Source organism: Aethina tumida, chromosome 4, assembly GCF_024364675.1.
Source record: "Aethina tumida isolate Nest 87 chromosome 4, icAetTumi1.1, whole genome shotgun sequence".
Taxonomy (NCBI): Eukaryota; Metazoa; Arthropoda; class Insecta; order Coleoptera; family Nitidulidae; genus Aethina; species Aethina tumida.
The window spans coordinates 29,581,054-29,601,969 of record NC_065438.1 but is presented as its reverse complement, the minus strand read 5'-3'; the positions used below and the strand labels follow the sequence as shown (position 1 = coordinate 29,601,969).

Here is a 20,916-nt window from a genome sequence, read left to right as displayed (position 1 = left end):
TAATCAATTTGAGTAAAAATGTTTTTGCAATTTTTCTAGATGTCTCAGAGGAACGTGGAAAGAGACCGTCTGCTGAAACGGATAGCTGAAAAGCGGCAAAAATTGGAACAGCGTGGCGACCTTAACATCAAAATACCTAGGATCAGTCTCCCCGAAGATTTTAATATCAATGATCGATCAATTTTCACTCTTCCGCCGGAGGTTTTTAAACCTGTCTTGGCGTCGCAACATCCCAAGTATCGTAAGAAAATTGCGGCGCAGAACAAGAAAGGTAAAGTAAAGTATGGAATTAGTGAGATTAGTGAGTTTCTATATAGATTCGGTGTGTTTTCAGCTGCCGAACAAAAAGCCAAGTTGAAGACGTACACTGAAGTGCGGAAGCAACGAGAAGAATTCAGACAGCGTCTCGTAAAATTGATTACATGCAAAGAAGACGACATGGAAATAGATCCCGCCGACATTCCGAGCGCCGAGGAAAAAGAAATGCTTCGCTACTATTACTACATTCGATACGGAGTCGACACAATTTACGTTGCTCCTATTGACAATCTGGTCCTCAAACGGGTACGTGCTTCGATGATTTATGTCGCACAATAATTTCATACATTTTGAACAATTTCGACAGATCCTGAATTTAATTCCTCCACGTCTGCAAAAGTGGAAATCGATTCTCGATCAGTCCGTGGAAGACGTGAAAGAAGACTTCATGATTGCCGTGAAAAAAGCGATTGTCGATTTCGTTTTGCAAGATCCGAGTTTCGTTATGTCGAGCAGTGAACAGGATACGGTTTTTAAAAACGAACTCAAACAAATCGGCCACAGTTTCAGGCCCAACTACGACATTGCGAAACTGAAGATGGAGCGTCACCTGCACATCATCAATCCGTGCCTGGCCATGCTCCTGGACATTTGGCACGGACGATTCACGTCAGTAATCGTTCTTTAGGATATCTATACAGTTTTGATGAAACGACTCATTTATTTTACAGGGAACTTCGGTTGGTGGATACAAAAGCTCTGATAGCAACCGGAACAGCGTTTGATCTTAACGATTTTCGAACAACAGTTATCGATCATATAGCAGTATGCAAGAAAACGTTGATGGAGGAATATTTTTATGCAGTTACCGACGTTTTTCTTCAAGGTTCCAAAAGGAAAAAGCTCCCGGAACCGTCGAAACCCAAAAAAATGAAATCTTTCTATAATGCCGTCGCTGCAATCATGACCGGTCAACTTCAAGAATTGTGCCTGAAGTCCTTGTACGATTATGTCAATTATATTTTGGATATTAAGTACAAGAATCAAGGATTCATTGTTAACTTGGTGATGAAGGTGAATGCTCTCGGTTTTGATCCTTCTTTCAAGAACATACAACACCAACTTTTGAACATGTTGGAATTAATACAAGAGGCAGTTATGGATATTCCTCGTTTGGAAACCAAACTCTATTTGGATTACGCAGGAGAGGAAGAGTTTCTAAAAGTAGAAATGTCATTATAATAATTTTCAACGCAGTACGATAAGACTTGTGTTTTTCTTTTTCAGCCGATCATCTCCGAAGAAATAGTCGCGGGTTACGCTGAAAGGATCACTGAATTATTGGAAAACCAACGAATCGGTCCGGAGTTAAGGGTCCAAGATTTTGATGATTTTATGCCTCTTATAAACGGCGAGTATCATGAACACGTCACCAACTTTCTTTTGAATCCGCAGAGAAGTTTAGAGGAACTCGAGGAGGAAATTTTAAAAATCACAAAAATAATCGATTCGATTCCGTTTGCAACAGCGCACAGTGTTCGCATGGAGATGTACGACATGCACAGAACCGATTTGATCAACACTTTGGAAGTTCAAGCCATAAGCTTTAAGGATATGTTGATCGGAAGGTGTTCGACGGATTATCAGTTCATGAGCAAATCGTACGTCGGCTAATCGCCTTTTATTTTTATTAAGCTAATTGTGCTAATGTTTTATTCAGGTTGGGAGAAGAGTTCCAAACGATAGCGGAAAATTTGTTGCGTCCTCCAGAAAACACGGAACAGTTGGTGCAACTTATTTACTACGCTAACGAGTTTGATACGAAAACTTTCTACAAAATGGAGGAGCGACTGAAAGACATGCTACAATATATTTTGTTCTTAGCCGATCACATGCTTTTCACTCCGGTGGAGGTCAAACAAAACAGTAACACCTTCCTCTGGTAAAATATTCACAAATCTGTTCTTCTAAGTGGACGATAATAACGGTGGACGAACGTCTTGCAGGTACCTTCGCATGCCGAAAGTTTTGGAGGAGAACAAACAGCTGGTAGATATAAAACGCGACGAGTTCCAAGCAGGATTGGCCGACAAGATCCAGAAGTTTAGGGACGAATTGGAGATGTACGCCAAAATGGTGGACGACATGGAAAACAACGGAAATATCGAGGACTTGGAGAAATATCACAAGAAGGCCACCAAGATTGACGAACGTCTTATCGCTGCGATGGAGAAGATAGATCAGTTCAACGAAGAAGAAGCAGCGTTTGGTTTTGAATTGACTCAGTACCCGTTGAGGAAACAGATTCACGAGAAACTCGGTCCCTATAAGAAGTTATACGATAACGCTACAGATTTCTTGTCCAAGAGAAATTTGTGGCTGTGCTCGAAAGTTGGTAGTTTCGATCCGGATGAGATCGATAGCGATACCGGAACTTATTACAGAAACGTCTACAAGTTAGAAAAACTATTTTCTGATAAACCTCCGACTCTTATGTTGGCTTCAAACGTAATGTTTTAAACAATTTTCAATGTAGACTGATCATTGTTTTCTATTTTTTTATTTTTTTGCTTCATCTAGGTTCGAGAACAGATCGAGGAATTCAAGGAGCACATGCCAATCATTCAAACGTTGGGCAATCCTGGAATGAAGGAACGTCACTGGGAGAAGATCTCGGAGATTGTGGGCTTCCCCATTGTCGTAGACGAAGATCTCACTCTCGAAAAAATCATTGATTACGGTCTGGACGATTACATCGAGAAGTTCGAGGCGATTTCGGAAGCTGCCACAAAAGAGAACAATTTGGAGAAGGCTTTGATCAAGATGATGGCCGAATGGAAGGACATGGAATTTACCATATTGACTTACAAAGATACCGGAACATATATATTGTCCGCTGTAGATGACATTCAAGTGTTGCTCGACGATCATTTGATTAAAACACAAACGATGAAAAACTCTCCTTACATCAGACCCTTCGAAAAAGAAATACTGTCAGTATTAATTTCAATTCACGTTCGATTTGTGTTAAATGGATATTTTTTAGATCTTGGGAAGCGAAGTTGCAACTGTTACAAGAGATTTTGGACGAGTGGCTCAAGGTGCAATCCACATGGATGTATTTGGAACCTATATTCTCCTCTCCAGATATTCAACAGCAAATGCCCGAAGAAGGAAGACGTTTCAGCGCTGTTGACAAGGTAATCGATTCTGCTACGACATAAGGTGCAAATCTGCAAAAATTACATTTTTCCAGATTTGGAGGGATTTAATGAAGACCGTCTACGGCGACGTGTTGGTAATGACGGTTGTCGACATCGATAAGATGGCTGAGAAATTGAAAAAATGTAACACTCTGCTAGAAATGATTCAAAAGGGACTGAACGACTATTTGGAGAAGAAACGTTTGTATTTCCCGAGATTCTTCTTCTTGTCAAACGACGAACTGTTGGAAATTTTGTCAGAGACAAAAGATCCTACCAGAGTACAGCCGCACTTGAAGAAGTGTTTCGAGGGGATTGCCAAACTTACCTTTACCGAAGATCTGGATATTTTGGAAATGCGATCAAGTGAAGGCGAAATCGTACCGCTGAACGATGTCATATCCACTGCGCTTGCACGTGGACAAGTGGAGAAGTGGCTGGTTGAACTGGAGGTCGATATGAAAAAATCGGTTAGGCAGATGGTTCACAATTCAATTTTGGATTATCCGAAAGTAAGCAGAGAATCTTGGGTATTGAAATGGCCGGGACAATGTATCCAATCGGTGGGCTGTACCTTCTGGACATCGGAAGTGACCGAGGCAATCAATCAAGGTAATCAGGCGATGATGGATTATCACATCAAATGTAATAAACAAATTGGCAAAATTGTGGATTTGGTTCGTGGCAAACTGAACACACAGAATCGAATCACACTTGGAGCTTTGGTCGTGCTCGACGTTCATGCCAGAGACGTTCTCCACGACATGATCAGACACAAGGTGTCCGATGTTACGGACTTTCAATGGTTAGCACAATTGAGGTATTATTGGGAGGAAGCCAATTTGATTACGTCAATGATTAATTCCACCTTGAAGTATGGTTACGAATATTTGGGCAACACTGCCCGACTTGTGGTCACTCCTCTAACCGACCGATGCTACAGAACATTGTTCGGAGCTCTGCACTTGCACCTGGGTAATGCTGGACACATCAAAATTGTATTGTATTGTAATTAATTATGGAATTTTAGGTGGAGCACCGGAAGGTCCTGCGGGAACGGGAAAAACCGAAACCACAAAAGATCTTGCGAAAGCAGTTGCGAAACAATGCGTGGTATTCAATTGTTCTGACGGACTGGACTACATTGCTTTAGGCAAGTTCTTTAAGGTACGACTTACAAGCTATTTCGATACGTGTATGTCAAGATGATTCGTTGATATTTAAATAATTAACAGGGTTTGGCTTCTTGTGGGGCTTGGTCCTGTTTCGATGAGTTCAATCGCATCGACTTGGAGGTACTCTCCGTAGTGGCACAGCAAATCATGACGATTCAACGTGGCATCAACTCCGGAAACGAGAAGCTCTTCTTCGAAGGGACCGAACTAAAGTTGGATCCGACTTGTGCTGTATTTATCACGATGAATCCCGGTTACGCGGGAAGATCCGAACTGCCGGACAACTTGAAGGCACTGTTCAGATCTGTTGCGATGATGGTGCCAGATTATGCTCTCATTTCCGAAATTGAACTGTACGCCTCTGGATTTCTTACCGCCAAGCCACTCTCCATTAAGATCGTGGCGACGTACCGACTCTGTTCGGAGCAATTGTCTTCGCAACATCATTATGATTATGGCGAGTTTTAGTTTTCCCATTCGGCCAATCGTTGATGAATGAATAATAGATTGATTATTTCAACGTTTTAGGCATGAGAGCAGTCAAGTCCGTATTAAGAGCGGCTGCAACTCTTAAACTTCGATACCCAGACGAAAAGGAAGACATATTGGTTCTTAGATCTATCAAAGACGTGAATCTGGCCAAGTTTTTGAATTACGATGTGCCACTGTTTCAGGTAAAAATAAATGTATTAATGTATTGTAAACGTGCATTGGACAATTACTATTTTTTAGGGTATAACGTCTGATTTGTTTCCTGGTGTCGTTTTACCGGAACCCGATTACGTTGTGATGAACAGGGCGGTAGCGGACGCTTGTAAAGCCAACAACATCCAAAACACACCGTTTTTCTTAGAGAAAGTGCAACAGTTGTACGAAATGATTGTCGTCCGCCACGGACTGATGATTGTAGGTTTGCCATTTGCCGGAAAAACCACCTGTTACAGAATTTTAGCCGACGCACTTGCTTTGATCGAAGAAAGAGTGAGAGACATGCCTTATTTCAACTTGGTATTATTTATGCCTTTGATTGAATATTAACTTCTTTTAGGGCGGTATGGATGAACATCGAGCTGTTTACACGATAATGAACCCAAAGTCGATAACAATGGGTCAATTGTACGGCCAATTTGATCCAGTCTCCCATGAATGGTCCGACGGAGTTTTGGCGGTGAGTTTCAGAAATTATGCGATGGCTCAAAACGACGACAGAAAATGGTTGATATTCGATGGTCCGGTGGATGCCGTTTGGATCGAAAATATGAACACAGTATTGGACGACAACAAAAAATTGTGTCTCATGTCCGGAGAAATTATTCAGTTATCCAACAACACAAATTTGATTTTCGAACCGATGGATTTGGATGTGGCTTCTCCCGCGACCGTCTCAAGATGCGGCATGATTTATATGGAACCGTCCTCCTTGGGTTGGGAGCCTCTACTGCTCTCTTGGCTCAATAATTTGCCTCCATCGATCAACACGGACTTTTACAAGAACATGATGTACACATTGTTCGTCAGGTTCTGCTATCCTCTGCTGTGGCTTATCCGAAAGGGAGGAGTGAAGGAAATAGCAACAACGTCGGATCATAATCTCGTTCAAGGCACGATGTACATGTTCGATTGTTTCATGGACGACTTCTACGACGAGAAGTACAAGGAATCGGTGTCCGATTTGGACGTGCGAGCACAACTCGAAGGCTCCTTCTTTTTCAGCTGTATTTGGTCGCTCGGTGCGACTTTGGACGTTAGGAGCAGACCAAAGTTTAATCTTCTTTTCCGGGGACTGCTGGAAAAGGAATTTCCAGAGAAAACTCTAGAGTCGTTGGGAATTCCGTTCGAAATATCCAAGCCGGATAAACCATATATTTTCAGTCTGCCCGTTGGAGAATCGGTCTTCGATTATAGGTTCTTCAAAGAGGTAAGACACGGTATCTTGTAGTTGAATATGGTAGAAGCAGGTTTGACCAGTTATTATTTTCAGGGTAAAGGAAAGTGGAAGTTGTGGTCGGACGAGCTGATGACGGCCCCGCCAATTCCGAGGGATATTCCCGTGAATCAGATCATCGTAACCACCATTGAGACCGTGAGGAACATTGCCTTGATGACTTTCCTTGTCAGGCATCAAAAACCGGTGATGATTATCGGTCCCACGGGAACTGGAAAATCAGTTTATGTAACAGTAAGTGACACGTGTTTATGTGTGTGGTTCGCGAACAAGGATTATTGTATGTGAATTGTGTTTTAGGATTTCTTATTGAAAAAAAATACTAATGAATATATACCATTGTTCATCAATTTTTCTGCTCAGACTACCGCCAATCAGACTCAAGATATTATAATGGCCAAGTTAGATAAGAGAAGAAAAGGTGTGTGTGTGTGTGTGTGTGTGTGTGTGTGTGTGTGTGTGTGTGTGTGGGTGCCCGTATGTTTTACCTCATTACTATGTGGCGTATTATTTTAGGAGTATTTGGTCCTCCGGTTGGTAAAAAATGTGTGATTTTTGTTGACGACGTGAATATGCCACTAAAAGAGGTATACGGAGCACAACCACCAATAGAACTTCTTCGACAATGGTTCGATCACATGATGTGGTACGATAGAAAAGAAATTGTTCCCATGAAATTAATTGACATCCAAGTATGTTATCTGAATCTAGAACGTATCCATATCGAAATGTGTTTGTTGCAGTTCATGTGTGCCATGTGTCCTCCTGGGGGTGGTGGGAACACAGTCACGCAAAGATTTTCAAGACATTTTCACCACATTTGCATCGACGAATTCCAAAACGACGTGCTGATCAATATTTTCAGTAAAATTATGCTCTGGCACTTGGACACGAGGTAATTAAAATTTGATTTTTGCTACTGCATTTTTCAATTGTTATTTCAGGGGATTTTCCAAAGATTTCGATCCTTGCATCGAAGAGATTGTCATGGCTACATTGGATATTTATACGTGGGCCAGAGCCAATCTTCTCCCTACACCTGCGAAATCCCATTATCTATTTAATTTACGAGACTTCTCTAGAGTGATTCAGGTTTGTTTTCTTTTCCCTTCTTTTCTTACGGATGCACGCTCGGCATCTGTCGTATTCCATTTCAGGGAGTATTGCTGTCAGTTCCTGAAGCAATGGAAGATCTGATGTCGATGAAGAGACTGTGGGTTCATGAGGTCCTCCGTGTCTACTACGACAGACTGACGGACGACGACGACAGAATGATGTTGATCGATGCCTTGAGGAACGTTTCTCAAGATCGACTTCTTGAAAACCTCAACGACATGTTTGTGCGACTTGCCACTCCCGGATCAAAGGAGGTGATTAAATTTTAATTTTTATTTAAATATTTTTACTAATTTTCTATCATGCAGATAGGAGAGTTTGAGCTGCGCCAACTTTTGTATTGTGATTTCGCCAATCCGAAAGCCGATACCAGACATTATATGGAAGTCCAAGACTTAGATCAGCTAAAGGAAATTGTGGAGGGGTATCTCAATGAATTCAACAACATGTCCAAGAAACCCATGAATCTCGTTTTGTTCCGGTAAATTGGATGGATGGGTTAATGTGAATCGATGGGAGTGTTAATTTGTGTTTCAGTTTCGCAATAGAGCATCTTTCGAAAATATGCCGCATCTTGAAACAACCTCGTAGCCACGCGTTGTGCGTGGGAGTCGGGGGTTCGGGTCGTCAATCTTTGACACGTCTTGCCGCTCACATTTCCGAGTACGAGCTGTTTCAAGTGGAGATCACCCGTTTGTACGGTGTGAACGAATGGCGGGAGGACGTTAAGGGCATTCTGAGGAAAGCCAGTGCGACCGATCAGCACGGCGTTTTCCTCTTCAGCGACACGCAGATCAAAGAGGAAGCGTTTCTTGAGGATATCAGCAATCTGTTGAACTCGGGAGAAGTGCCCAACATCTTTACCGGCGAGGAGAGAGTTGAATTGTGCGAGAAGATGCGACAACTGGACAGGCAGAGGGACAAGTCGATGCAAACCGATGGCAGTCCGGCCGCGCTCTTTAACTTCTTCGTGCAAATCGTCAGGGAACAGTTACACGTCGTTCTGGCGATGTCTCCGATCGGTGACGGTTTCAGGAATAGAATCCGTAAATTTCCCGCGCTGGTCAATTGTTGTACGATCGATTGGTTCCAGACTTGGCCTGAAGACGCACTTTTGGCTGTGGCCACCAAATTTTTGGGTGTTATAGATTTGACTGAAAAGGAGAGATCGGTGTGCATAGACATGTGTCAGATGTTTCATGTGTCCTCTCAGAATTTGTCCGATGAATTCTTCATGAGACAAGGCAGGAAAAATTATGTCACTCCCACTTCCTACCTGGAGATGATAAACACTTTCAAAACTTTTCTGGACAAAAAACGAAAGTAACTCGTTTAAAATTCCAGCCCCATTAGTACATGTCACATAATTGATTTATTTTTAGTGAAATTCTCGTAGCTAAGAACAGATACGAGGTGGGTCTGAAGAAGTTGGACGCCGCAGGCGCGGAAGTGGCCGTGATGCAGAGTGAACTGGAAGCTCTGCAACCACAATTGGTGCACGCTGCCAAAATCGTCGAGGAGACGATGAAAAAAGTGCAAGCTGAATCGGCAGATGCGGCGGCCGTCGAGCACACCGTGATGGAGGACGAGGCTGTGGCAAACGAGCAGGCGAAGGACGCGCAAGCCATTAAAGACGAGTGTGACGCCGACTTGGCCGAAGCCATGCCAATTTTGAATGCGGCATTGACGGCGTTGAACACTCTAACTCCAGCTGACATAGCCATCGTGAAGACGATGAAGAATCCGCCCAGGGGTGTGAAATTAGTAATGGAAGCTGTTTGTATCTTGAAGGTAAGCGAAAGGAAATCGCATCCAGATCAGTTAATTTTGTTGCCTTTTGCCTTTTAGGATGTCAAGCCGAACAAGGTTCCGAATCCAGGTGGTGTAGGTACATATGATGATTATTGGGGTCCTTCGGTGAAACTGTTGGGCGACATGAAGTTTTTAGAAAGTCTTTTGCTCTTCGATAAGGATAACATATCTCCCAAAATCATGGATAAACTGAAGAAAGAAATATTTACCGACGAGAACTTTGATCCAGACAAAGTGAAGGTAGCTTCGACGGCTGCCGAAGGTTAGAGACGCATTACATTGAGGTTGTTCTTATCAGTAAGAACATAAATGATAAATATTTCAGGTCTGTGCAAATGGATTATTGCTATATCTAAGTACGATAAGGTGGCAAAAGTGGTAGCGCCAAAGAAACAAGCTTTGGCAGCGGCCGAAGCTAAATACAACACTGCAATGGCTGCGTTGGAGATCAAACGGGCTCAGTTAAGAGACGCTCGTGAACGAGTGGCACTATTGGAAGAGATGCTTGCAGCCGAGAATAAAAAGTTCCAAGATTTGACAGATTCGGTGAATTTGTGCCAGCTAAAGTTGCAAAGAGCGGAAGAACTGATTGGCGGTCTCGGCGGCGAGAAGACGCGATGGAGTCAGACGGCAATCGATTTGGGAAAACAGTATTTCATATTGACGGGCGACATTTTGATTGCTGCCGGAGTTGTGGCCTATTTGGGACCGTTCACTATGATTTACAGGTCGAAACAGATCGACATGTGGTCCTCCACGTTGTCCGGATACGGAATTGTGTGCAGCAGAGATTTCCAATTGACTCAAGTACTGGGAGAACCGGTGGTGATTCGTGCCTGGAACATATTCGGATTGCCTAGTGACAATTTCAGTATCGATAACGGTATTATTATAACGTGAGTCTTCTCTAGCACGATTTCAAATTCCAATCGTTAATTATTAATTAATCAATTGATCCATTTAGAAATGCCAGAAGGTACCCTTTGATGATTGACCCACAAGGTCAGGCCAACAAATGGGTGAAGAACATGGAAAAAACGAAAAACCTCGCCATCATCCGATTGAACCAATTGGACTACGTCCGAATCTTGGAGAACGCCATACAATTCGGTCAACCGGTTTTGTTGGAAAACGTCGGCGAGGAATTGGATCCGATCCTGGAACCTGTTCTTGCGCAGCAAGTGTTTAAACAAGGCGGTGCGATGTGTTTGAAACTGGGAGATTCGGTCGTTGAGTACAACGCGGATTTTAAGCTTTACATAACGACGAAACTGAGAAATCCCCATTATTTGCCCGAGGTTGCTGTTAAAGTAACGTTGGTGAATTTCATGATCACCGCCGTCGGTTTGGAAGATCAAATTTTAGGTATTACGGTGGCGAAAGAAAGACCCGATTTGGAAGCCGAGAAGAATGCCCTTATTGTTCAAGGAGCCGAAAATAAACGGTGTGACGTATTTTTTTTACATAATAATTAGTGTAAACATTAACATTTAACTTTTGTCGTAGAGCGTTGAAAGAGATCGAAGACAAGATCTTATACGTTTTGTCAACCTCTGAAGGCAACATCTTGGAAGACGAAACGGCCGTACAGATTTTGAGTTCTTCCAAACAACTCTCGAATGAAATAGCAGCGAAACAAGCAGTTGCGGAAGTTACGGAGAAACAAATCGACAAGGCCAGATTAGAATACAGACCGATTGCAGAACATTCCACCATTTTATTCTTCACCATCGGTAACATATATTCGTTTCACTAATAAATATCATTATTTGAATGATTTATAATAATTGTGATTGCAGCTGATTTGGCGAACATCGATCCGATGTACCAATATTCTTTGGTGTGGTTCATCAATTTGTACAAGTCAGCAATTGATAATACCGAAAGAGTCGAGGAAGTGAACCAAAGACTCATCGACTTGCAAAAGTTTTTCACCTATTCGCTGTACGTCAATATTTGCCGCAGTCTTTTTGAGAAAGACAAAATATTGTTTTCCTTGTTGTTGGTGGTGAATTTGTTGAAAAGCAAAAACGAAATCGAAATATCGGAATGGATGTTTTTGTTAACCGGAGGCGTCGGATTGGAGAATCCGCATCCGAATCCGTGTCCTTGGATGATTAAGAAGTCTTGGGACGAAATTTGTCGACTCGATGATTTGCCCAACTTCAAGTACCACAGAAAACCGATTCTGTTTGATCAATCTTAATAATTTTTTTTTTTGCAGGGGTTTGATGAAACATGTGCGTGACAATTCCGATAAGTGGAAGGTGATTTTCGACTCTGGAGAACCCCAACATGTACCGTTGCCTGATCCGTGGAACACTAAATTAAATACGTTACAAAAATTGATCGTCTTACGTTGTATCAGGTACGACAAAATCGTACCCGGAGTCCAGGACTTTATCGTTGGTAAATGTGTTCTCTGTCGTTGAGATTGATTGAAACGAAATTAATTAAATTAAAAATGTTTACAGAAAAACTGGGAAAACAGTTCATCGAACCGCCACCGTTTGATTTGAACTCGTCATTTTCGGATTCGCACTCGTGCATCCCGTTGATCTTCATTTTGACCCCCGGTGCCGATCCGACGGCGGTCTTGTTAAAATTTGCCGATGACCAAGGATTCGGACACGGGAGACTGTTCGCCCTGTCTTTGGGTCAAGGACAAGGTCCGATAGCTCTGAAATTGATCGACGACGGCGTCAAGAACGGCACTTGGGTGGTGCTTCAAAACTGTCACCTGGCCAAGAGTTTCATGCCGTCGTTGGAACGAGTGTGCGAAAACCTCACCCCGGACTCCACACATCCTGATTTCCGATTGTGGTTGACGTCGTATCCGGCCGAACATTTTCCCGTCACCGTTCTACAAAACGGAGTTAAAATGACGAACGAACCGCCGAAAGGTTTGAGAGCCAACATAATCAGATCGTATCTCAGCGATCCGATATGCGATTTGGAATGGTTCGAGGGCTGCAAACAGCCGATGCCTTTTAAAAAATTGCTGTACGGTTTGTGCTTCTTCCACGCGTCCGTTCAGGAAAGGAGGAAGTTTGGCCCTTTGGGTTGGAACATACCCTACGAATTTAACGAAACCGATCTAAGAATTAGTGTCATGCAACTGAGAATGTTCCTTAATCAGTACAGTGTACGGTGTTTTTTGATTCTGATCAATTTTCACCGTGTCTCGCCACTTATAGATCTCTCTTTTCTTCTGTTTTAGGATATACAATATGACGCGCTTTTATACTTAACTGGTGAGTGTAATTACGGAGGAAGAGTAACTGACGATTGGGATAGAAGGACTTTGTCGACAATTTTAAGGAAGTTTTACTGTACTGAAATTGTTGAAGTGCCAAATCATGCTTTGGATCCGTCAGGTGAGTTACATTATACACTACATTAAGTCTGGCAAATTTATATTGATGTTTAAATGATTTAGGCGTTTACTATTGTCCGGATAAAGAAGACTATGAGGATTACATAAATTACACAAGAACACTGCCTCTGATTTCACATCCGGAAGTGTTTGGAATGCACGAAAATGCGGATATCCTTAAAGATCAGCAGGAAACTAACTTGTTGTTTACTAACACCCTTTTGACACAGGTATGAAGTGAATTCTTTTAAATTACTTAAATTCATATAAATTTTCTGCTTTTATCTCTCACTTCTAATGCTTTTTGTTGAATCTTTTATGCTCATCCAGGATCGTATTGTAAGTATTATGTGTAGTTATTATGCCAGACAGAGAAGTTGAACTATAAATTTTAAAATGAATTAATAACAATATGTAAACGCTGCTCAATCAGGACAAGTACCAGTTAAAGGTATAGTAGATGAACGTTAATCTTTTATGGGAGGTCTATTGAAACTGTTTTTTTTTTTGTAAAAGCTGCTCGTGGAGAAGGTAAGATGTGACTAATGGTAATATTTACTATTCATAAATGTGTATTTTTACGTGAATGTATTTACATATGATATACATAATTATGATTGATTTTCTTAGGACACCATGGCTTCGGGAGGTTCTCAAAAGTCCCCCGAAGAAGTTCTGATAGAAGTGTCATCTGACATTCTATCTAAACTACCAAAGAATTTTGATAGAGATGCCGCAATGCAAAAGTATCCGGTGTCTTATACGCAAAGTATGAACACCGTGTTGGTGCAAGAAATGAACAGATTTAACGCTCTGCTTTCGACGATAAGGGACAGTTTGAAGAATGTCCAGAAAGCGATCAAAGGATTGATAGTGATGTCCACAGTTTTGGAAGAGGTCGCGACCAGCATGATGACGGGACGAATTCCGGCACTGTGGGCGAAAAAATCTTACCCTTCGTTAAAACCTCTAGGAAGTTATGTGACCGACTTCTTGGAACGTTTGGAATTTTTGCAGAAGTGGTACGATGAAGGTCCACCTCCCACTTTTTGGATATCGGGTTTTTATTTCACACAAGCGTTTTTGACGGGTGCCCAGCAGAATTTCGCCAGAAAATACACCATCCCCATTGATCTGCTTGTTTTCGATTACGAAGTGAAAAAGGAAAAAACGTTTTTGAAGCCTCCAGTTGATGGCGTGTATGTTTACGGTCTGTATTTGGACGGTGCCCGATGGAACGAAAAGAAAATGGCTCTTGCCGAATCGCTGCCCAAGGTTTTATATGAGCCCGTTCCAATTGTAAGTTACACATACTATTTTCTACGTAAGCAGATAAATTCTTGTTTGTTACAGATCCAACTGATTCCCCTGAAAAAAGACGATTTTAAACATTCTAAAACCTATAAATGTCCTGTTTATAAAACGGCAGAAAGAAGAGGCGTGCTGTCGACAACGGGACACTCGACCAATTTTGTAATTGCTATGTATCTGCCGACGACTGAACCGCAGGATCACTGGATCATGAGAGGTGTCGCAATGTTGTGTGCCCTTTCTCAATAGTATAAATATTTATTTATTTACATTATTTATACAGTCTAGAATAGCTAGTAATATTTATTATAATCATATTATAAATAGAAGTTTTACAAGTACAGTTTTCCTAAATGAAATTTATTAGTGGGGGTAGTATTCTACGAAGTGGAGTTTAGTTTACGACGCAGTCTTCGTTTAGATGGCACCACAAACGAAATTGTAACCGAATCCCTCTCAGTCAATAGTCAATTAATTCTCGCAACATCCTTCTGTATCTCAGCGAAGCTTAATCCCCCAATCCTCAATCAATAAAGTGTTTAATTTATTTACAGACTCTTACAGGATAATGATATATACACAAATTTTCGACAATTGTTTGTTCAATGAAAATATTGAGTACCAATTAATCGGATACGCATTTATTATTATTTAATAATAATAATAATAATAATAATAATAATGTGTAGAGTTGTTTATATAAAATTGGTTTAATAAATCCGAAAATAGTCGAGACCCATTGACCCCAAACCGGCAACAACTCCCCAGGATCGTTACAGCATCTCTAAAGCTCATTCCCGCCCCTGCGTCGCGCCCTTCTCCATTGATTGTCGTACGGGACGCGTCCATCCCACAGGAGCGCCCGTTCCCGATTTTAAGATGTTTGCATTGGACGAGGGTCGCAGGAATCACTCGCATTTATCACCGCCGTCATTCTCTCTAGTGTTTGTCGTTATTCGATCGTTCCGGGGGCAAATTCGAACTCGATCTCGTGTTGTTCCTCTCCTCAAATTTGTTTGAGATACACAAATTAAACCGTCCCTAAATATATTGCTTTGTAAACACTTTGCCGTTGTTTAACTATTGAATATCTAAATGGAAGTGTCTCTTTGGTTTTCCCGTGTATGAAAGACGGGAGAGTAAACCAAATGAGTAATTGAGACTAATATCCTTGATGGTATTATTTGTTCTCGTGTAATTGTTCGCAATAAATCCAGATAAAACATTAACGCCGAAACAAGAAACGATTAATGATCGGTCGGACCGTCGAGGCGGACTCTGCTGGAAAAGAATTGCGGAGAATCAATTTTTGAGCACCGGTTTCGGCTTCGGTCCGACCGTAAAAACTGGGTTTTATTTCTTCGTTTTCTACCCTCATTCACCGTCGATTGTCGACTTGAACTCGCCGCACAAGTTTGCACGACTTTCTCCCCAGGGTTTGGTTCTCGCTCTCGGTCAAAGTGCTGCTTTTACCTCTTCGAAAAGTTTTAAACTAAACTACTGCTACGTCAGTTTTATTGTCTCCTTCCGTTTTTTACTCGGACAGACAGCGGTTTGATTTATTCGAATGTTGTTCAGGGGTTTATCCTGTTCGCCAATTTGGAAGAGTGGACGAAATGGAAAAGTAAATAAGAATTTTTAATTCGTACGGAGATGAAATGATTTGAAAATTGTTGTAAAAGAAAAGGGAAATCAAAGGAGTTTAACGAGCGGATCGTCGCCGTTTGATACAATAACCGAAACTGTGATAATTGGCCCCCTTTCACGAACATCCGTCCCGACAATAAACCGGGGTGGAATTCGGGGGTGGAATTTCCTAGATGATGATGGGAAACTAACGGCGGCCACTTTCGACACATCTTCCGTCGTCACCAGATCGATACAACCGGGAGTTGGATACAGTTAGTTCCTCTCTCTACATTACCATCACACGGTGCTCTCTCTCTCTCTCTCTCTCTCTCGTGCCCCTTTTCTCCCTCTCAATTCCGTCCGTTTTTTATTCAGAATCGTGTGATGAATTTTTTGATGTTGGTGCATTTTTTCACTTATTTTAAAATTACTTTTAGTTGCTTTATATAAATAAATTTAATTAATGTAATTAATAGTGTTCTTAAATAACAATATGTGTTTAAAACTGATATCGGTGTTTTTCTAATTCTTTGTCGAGTTAGTCTAAATCAATGAGAATGTCAGTCAGCTTTTCACGTTACGGGAGAAAAATGTATGACCGTCTTAAGCTAATATGTGTCTGGATGGCATGTGGTTGCTAAGGGTTACAGAATCGGGATCGATGTTGCACCCCGTGTGCTCCCGTTGCCCCCGAAATGTTATTTCAGCGAGTTGAAATATAAAATTGATTTCAATTGATCTGCGTCTTTCATTAAGACGTTATGTTAATGTGGTTACCTTGTAACGGGATAAGGTGAGATTGGTGAGATGAGGAAGAGGAAGGGAAAGAGACGGCGGGAGACAAAAAGGGAAGCAAACGTGGCAGAAGTTGCACACGGACGTAATAAAGTAAAGCCATGCATTATTTACCGCGATCATAAAAAGTGAATTGGTCATTTCGAGTCCGTAACGGGTCGGCGTTCAATTCCGAGTCTCGCGCCGCCGCCTCCGGCCTCCTTTGTTGCGGATTAAATATTTAATCGACCACATCCAAAAAGGGAAAAGAATGGAAGAGGGAGGTAAGCACATTCAACAGGAGGAGACGGGCCGGGTCAGAGTCTTGCGGCAATTATGCAAAAGGGCGCATCAAAGTAAAAATAGCGCACGGGGCTGACGAGCGGACGGGCGAACGAACGACGAACGACGAACGACGAACGACGAACGACGAACGAACGAACGAACGAACGTCCCGTCCAAATAATATGTGTAAAGGAGCCGGCCGCGTATATTTCGGCTATTTCGGGGCACCGCCCGAAAAAGTGCGGGGGTGGGTGTGTGTGGGGTCGCGCAGCATCCCGAGATCAATATCTGGTCGCGGGTGGCCCCGACCGTTGCCAAGCGACCAGCTGCTGCTAGACGGTGTGCCGCCTACCGCGGATCCACGTCCCGCCTCCGCGGATGCTGCGCCCTCGTTTAATCGCTTTCCGAGTTGCCGTTCACAAATTAATTACGACCGCTAACCGAATTTCTCTCTACCTGAAGAGAGACTGAAAGAAACGATCAATTCGTTAGGATGATTCTTCCCGTTTCCAAGGAGACGGTTCCCGCGATGGTCGTTTGACATTACGTTAGATGAGTGAATGAAAGACTCAACGGTCAGATGGAGAAGAAGAGAGTTTTCGGTTTCTTGCGTTCCTTCTACACCAACAGGTTCAAATGGTCGATCGTCAAGAGCATCGTCATCTTCGCCTTAGGCATCAAAATCGCTCACGAGTGTATCGGATTCAATGTGCTGCCGTCACAGTAACTCAACTCCTCTTTACAATTTCATTAATGCAATCACTAAATAAAAATTATTAGCACGCGACTTCTTGTTGTGTTATTTATTACAAATGGCAATAATAAATCTGATAAAAATTCTGGTGTAGAATGAAGTCAATTTCAATTTGAAATGCTCTGTGAGTAAGAGAAAAAGGGTGACAATGGGGCCATAGCATGAAAACGGCCGGATGGTTTGATGGTCGCTTGATGTGTGTCTGGCCGCAAAAACAGAACGACGTTACCTAACACACAATTTGTGTCAGATCACATCTAATCTTTCTCTCCCATTTCCACACTTTTATCAAAAGCGACATTTATTCACTTTTTATTTTGATTTTGTGAATGTATTTGTGCCCGACAGTAAAACGACAATTGTATGTTTTAAAAATGTATATTAATTTTATTACATTCTGCCAAAACATTTAAAATGAGGACATATTTAGATTGGGGTACCTTCCTTGCATGTAGCTGTTTATTGTGAGGGAATGACTTCGACTCCAACACATTCCTGGGCGATTCTGATGCCCAGAGCGAATATTCCAATACTTTTCACTATGGACCATTTGAATCTGTCGCCGTAGATCGATCGCAAGAAACTCAATATGTTTTTCTTTTTCATCGGTGGAGCGGACTGTTTCGGTAACTACGTGTACGTCGATGAGAAAACAAACAGTCGAGTGAAATGCTTAGTAACAAATATCAACAGCATATTTGTTTGGTTTCCAGACTCCTGAGATGTTTCTGACACGACTTTTGTCACAATTATGAGAATGCGTGATTTGATGCCATTCCTTGGGAAATGGATGACAGTGTGGTTAATCGTTTAAGTAACAAGTGATAATCCGTGTTTAGATTGAAATATTAGCAGAAATGTAAAAACAAAATGATTCGGTCCGAGAGGCGAATCGATGGCCCGGACAAAGGGGAGAGAGCCGGAGAGAGCCGGAGTGAGTCCCGGGGAACCGCGGATCCCTCCCGAAAAGCCGCCACGCAGAAAGAGAAACACAGTCGGGGGAGGAGAAGAGGGAGAGACACGTTTCCCAGGGAAATGATGGAAGGGCTCTCTCGCGCGTCGCTCCCGTATCGATCCCGTTGCCAGGACGACGGCGGTTGCCTGTCCCGCTCGCGCCGCGCCGCAGCATCTCTGGACCGGGAACGCGGAACGCTCCAACGCTCCAACGCTCCAAAAATTACGTCTTCCAAATGTTCTTGTTTTCTAAACTCTAAAGTTTAAATTAAAATCATGTGTATGTAAATTGCGACAGTATGTTTATTTACGTGTTAAATTGATAATTTTGCAAAACATACATTTTAAATGAAGGGTATGAGAGTTAAAACGAGGAAGAAGTGGAAGGTGAGCACATTGGTTGACCTCACTGCAGATGCAATGAATGTTGCATCAAGTCGGGCTTTAATGGCTCACTTACTTCCTCACTATGTTTCTACTGCATCGTTACATCGAGTGTGGTACATTCATCTTCGACATTTCCCCCCTTTTCCTCACTAACATTTATTATGTTAATCAAGTGTTTTGGTGATGTTGAGGATGAAAACGAGATAAATAAAATTTTAGGAAGAAGCCTTTATTTAAAGTTGATGATGCGAAAGTCCAGATCGATCGACCTGTTACATAAGATGCTGCTTTTCCCGGATTTGCCATTTTTATTTCAGATTCGTAAATTTATTTCCGTGAATGACGTACTTCGATTGTGCAACCGAATCTAAATATACATTCCCGTTATATAAATTTAATTAAAGGGAATCGAAATGAAAAAAGAGGAGAGAAACGTGCGTTGCGGATGTTCCGCCTCGAGGGACAAATATTTTGCAGGGTTGGCTGTTTGTTAAGCGGGAGTTATTTATTTTGTGTCCGTCCGCTTATTTACTGCCCGGTCAAATATGCATGAAGATCCCACACAACCCACAACACGCCGATCGAAACTGCTCCTTTTATTCGTCATTTTATCATTGTTATATTAGTTTACAAAATAAAAATATGGAACAATTGCAAATATTTTTTATTCCAAAAATATTAATTTTGATTGAAAAAGGTATCGATGTTAAAAAATATATGTAACTATTCAAAAATATGGTAAATAAACACAATTTGTTAATAAACATCCTTTATTAGATTTGTTTTACAATTCATCTAATTAAATTTGTATATACAAATATCTCAACATGGAAATAAATATTTGTAATCAAGTGACACATGGGAATCGAGAGAAAAATAATGTTACGTGAGTGGAACACCCCGAGGGGATAAAACATTCACCCCAATTGAAGGACCCCTTCAGAAGTTACCCTCCCCCTTGTTAGTTCGGACTGGGTCTGCGCGGATTTCCATTGTGTGTCCGTTGCATATTTTCCCTAATTAAATTATGCGCCGTGCGTCACTTTTCTACTTTTTTCAACAACTGTTGGTCCTTTCCAGATTATTTATGCACATTTCGTTCACTCTTCGGTTCTTCGTACAATCACCACTTTTACAACATATATATATATATAAATAACAACATAATCTATTTATAAATCAACAAACGATACTCGTAACAATTTTATCACCGATTTCTCTTTTATTGACCCTCAACAATCAATTTGATTACAGTTTTATTACACGTTTCATTTCATATCGAGTTTCCTCAATATTTTCGATAAAAAGTTGAAATTCGTCTGCTCTTGGCATTCACCGCGTGCCTTATGAATTCAAAGGTGGACATAAAAGCTCACAGTGAACACTAGGAGAACGACAAAATCCGGGGATCGTCACAAAATTCAATCTGAAATGTCTGAAAAAAATAAACTGTGCTATATTTTTTATTAACTATTCTTTATTACTCAATTTTTACAGAAATAACTTTAGTTTTATGACACTTTCCTATTTAATCAAAGGTAATTGTAATAAATATTCAATACTCATGTGTATGTGGATATGAACAGTGTTAAGAGTGAATTCATCAACATCCGATATGGTCTAGTGGCTAGGATACCTGGCTTTCACCCAGGAGGCTCGGGTTCGATTCCCGGTATCGGAATTACTTTTTTTCAATTTTCAATACTCACAAATAATAAAATTTATAAAAGTCACTAATAACCATTGAAAGTTTAAAGGAAATCCGTAAGGTCGTCACTCATAAAACACTTTCTCCATTATTTGACAGGGTGTCTGTCGCAAAAGAAACAGTCACTGCGAACAGTTGGTGGAACGTCCGTCCCTGTCCGGAGAGCAGAGAGTCGTCGCGACGGTCCTGTGACGTCACGCGTCGCACGGGCCCGGTCACGTGGCCCCAA

The 20,916-nt window shown here is 41.6% G+C and overlaps 2 protein-coding genes and 1 non-coding gene across 3 annotated transcripts; 2 read left to right on the top strand and 1 right to left on the bottom strand.

The window, feature by feature from the left end:
- Positions 1 to 39: 39 nt before the first annotated feature.
- On the top strand, positions 40 to 14,539 carry LOC109603046 (dynein axonemal heavy chain 7). Its single transcript, XM_049966215.1, has 35 exons — positions 40 to 271; positions 335 to 564; positions 626 to 927; positions 990 to 1,482; positions 1,546 to 1,919; positions 1,979 to 2,200; positions 2,265 to 2,766; positions 2,839 to 3,251; positions 3,305 to 3,458; positions 3,515 to 4,436; positions 4,492 to 4,628; positions 4,697 to 5,093; positions 5,165 to 5,310; positions 5,369 to 5,617; positions 5,685 to 6,554; positions 6,618 to 6,815; positions 6,882 to 7,002; positions 7,098 to 7,273; positions 7,325 to 7,476; positions 7,526 to 7,673; positions 7,739 to 7,951; positions 8,006 to 8,178; positions 8,235 to 9,020; positions 9,080 to 9,488; positions 9,546 to 9,771; positions 9,835 to 10,405; positions 10,474 to 10,953; positions 11,016 to 11,242; positions 11,309 to 11,678; positions 11,734 to 11,918; positions 11,984 to 12,654; positions 12,730 to 12,886; positions 12,949 to 13,115; positions 13,516 to 14,184; positions 14,239 to 14,539. The coding sequence occupies exons 1-35, from the start codon at positions 40 to 42 to the stop codon at positions 14,443 to 14,445; spliced, it is 11,949 nt and encodes a 3,982-aa protein (XP_049822172.1). The 3' UTR covers positions 14,446 to 14,539.
- Positions 14,540 to 17,997: 3,458 nt separating this feature from the next.
- On the bottom strand, positions 17,998 to 18,313 carry LOC109603059 (uncharacterized). The gene has a single exon (XM_020019510.2). The coding sequence runs from the start codon at positions 18,242 to 18,244 to the stop codon at positions 18,098 to 18,100; it is 147 nt and encodes a 48-aa protein (XP_019875069.1). The 5' UTR covers positions 18,245 to 18,313; the 3' UTR covers positions 17,998 to 18,097.
- A 2,275-nt stretch (positions 18,314 to 20,588) lies between these two features.
- On the top strand, positions 20,589 to 20,660 carry Trnae-uuc (transfer RNA glutamic acid (anticodon UUC)). The gene has a single exon. It is a non-coding gene; the product is annotated as a tRNA-Glu (tRNA).
- Positions 20,661 to 20,916: the final 256 nt, after the last annotated feature.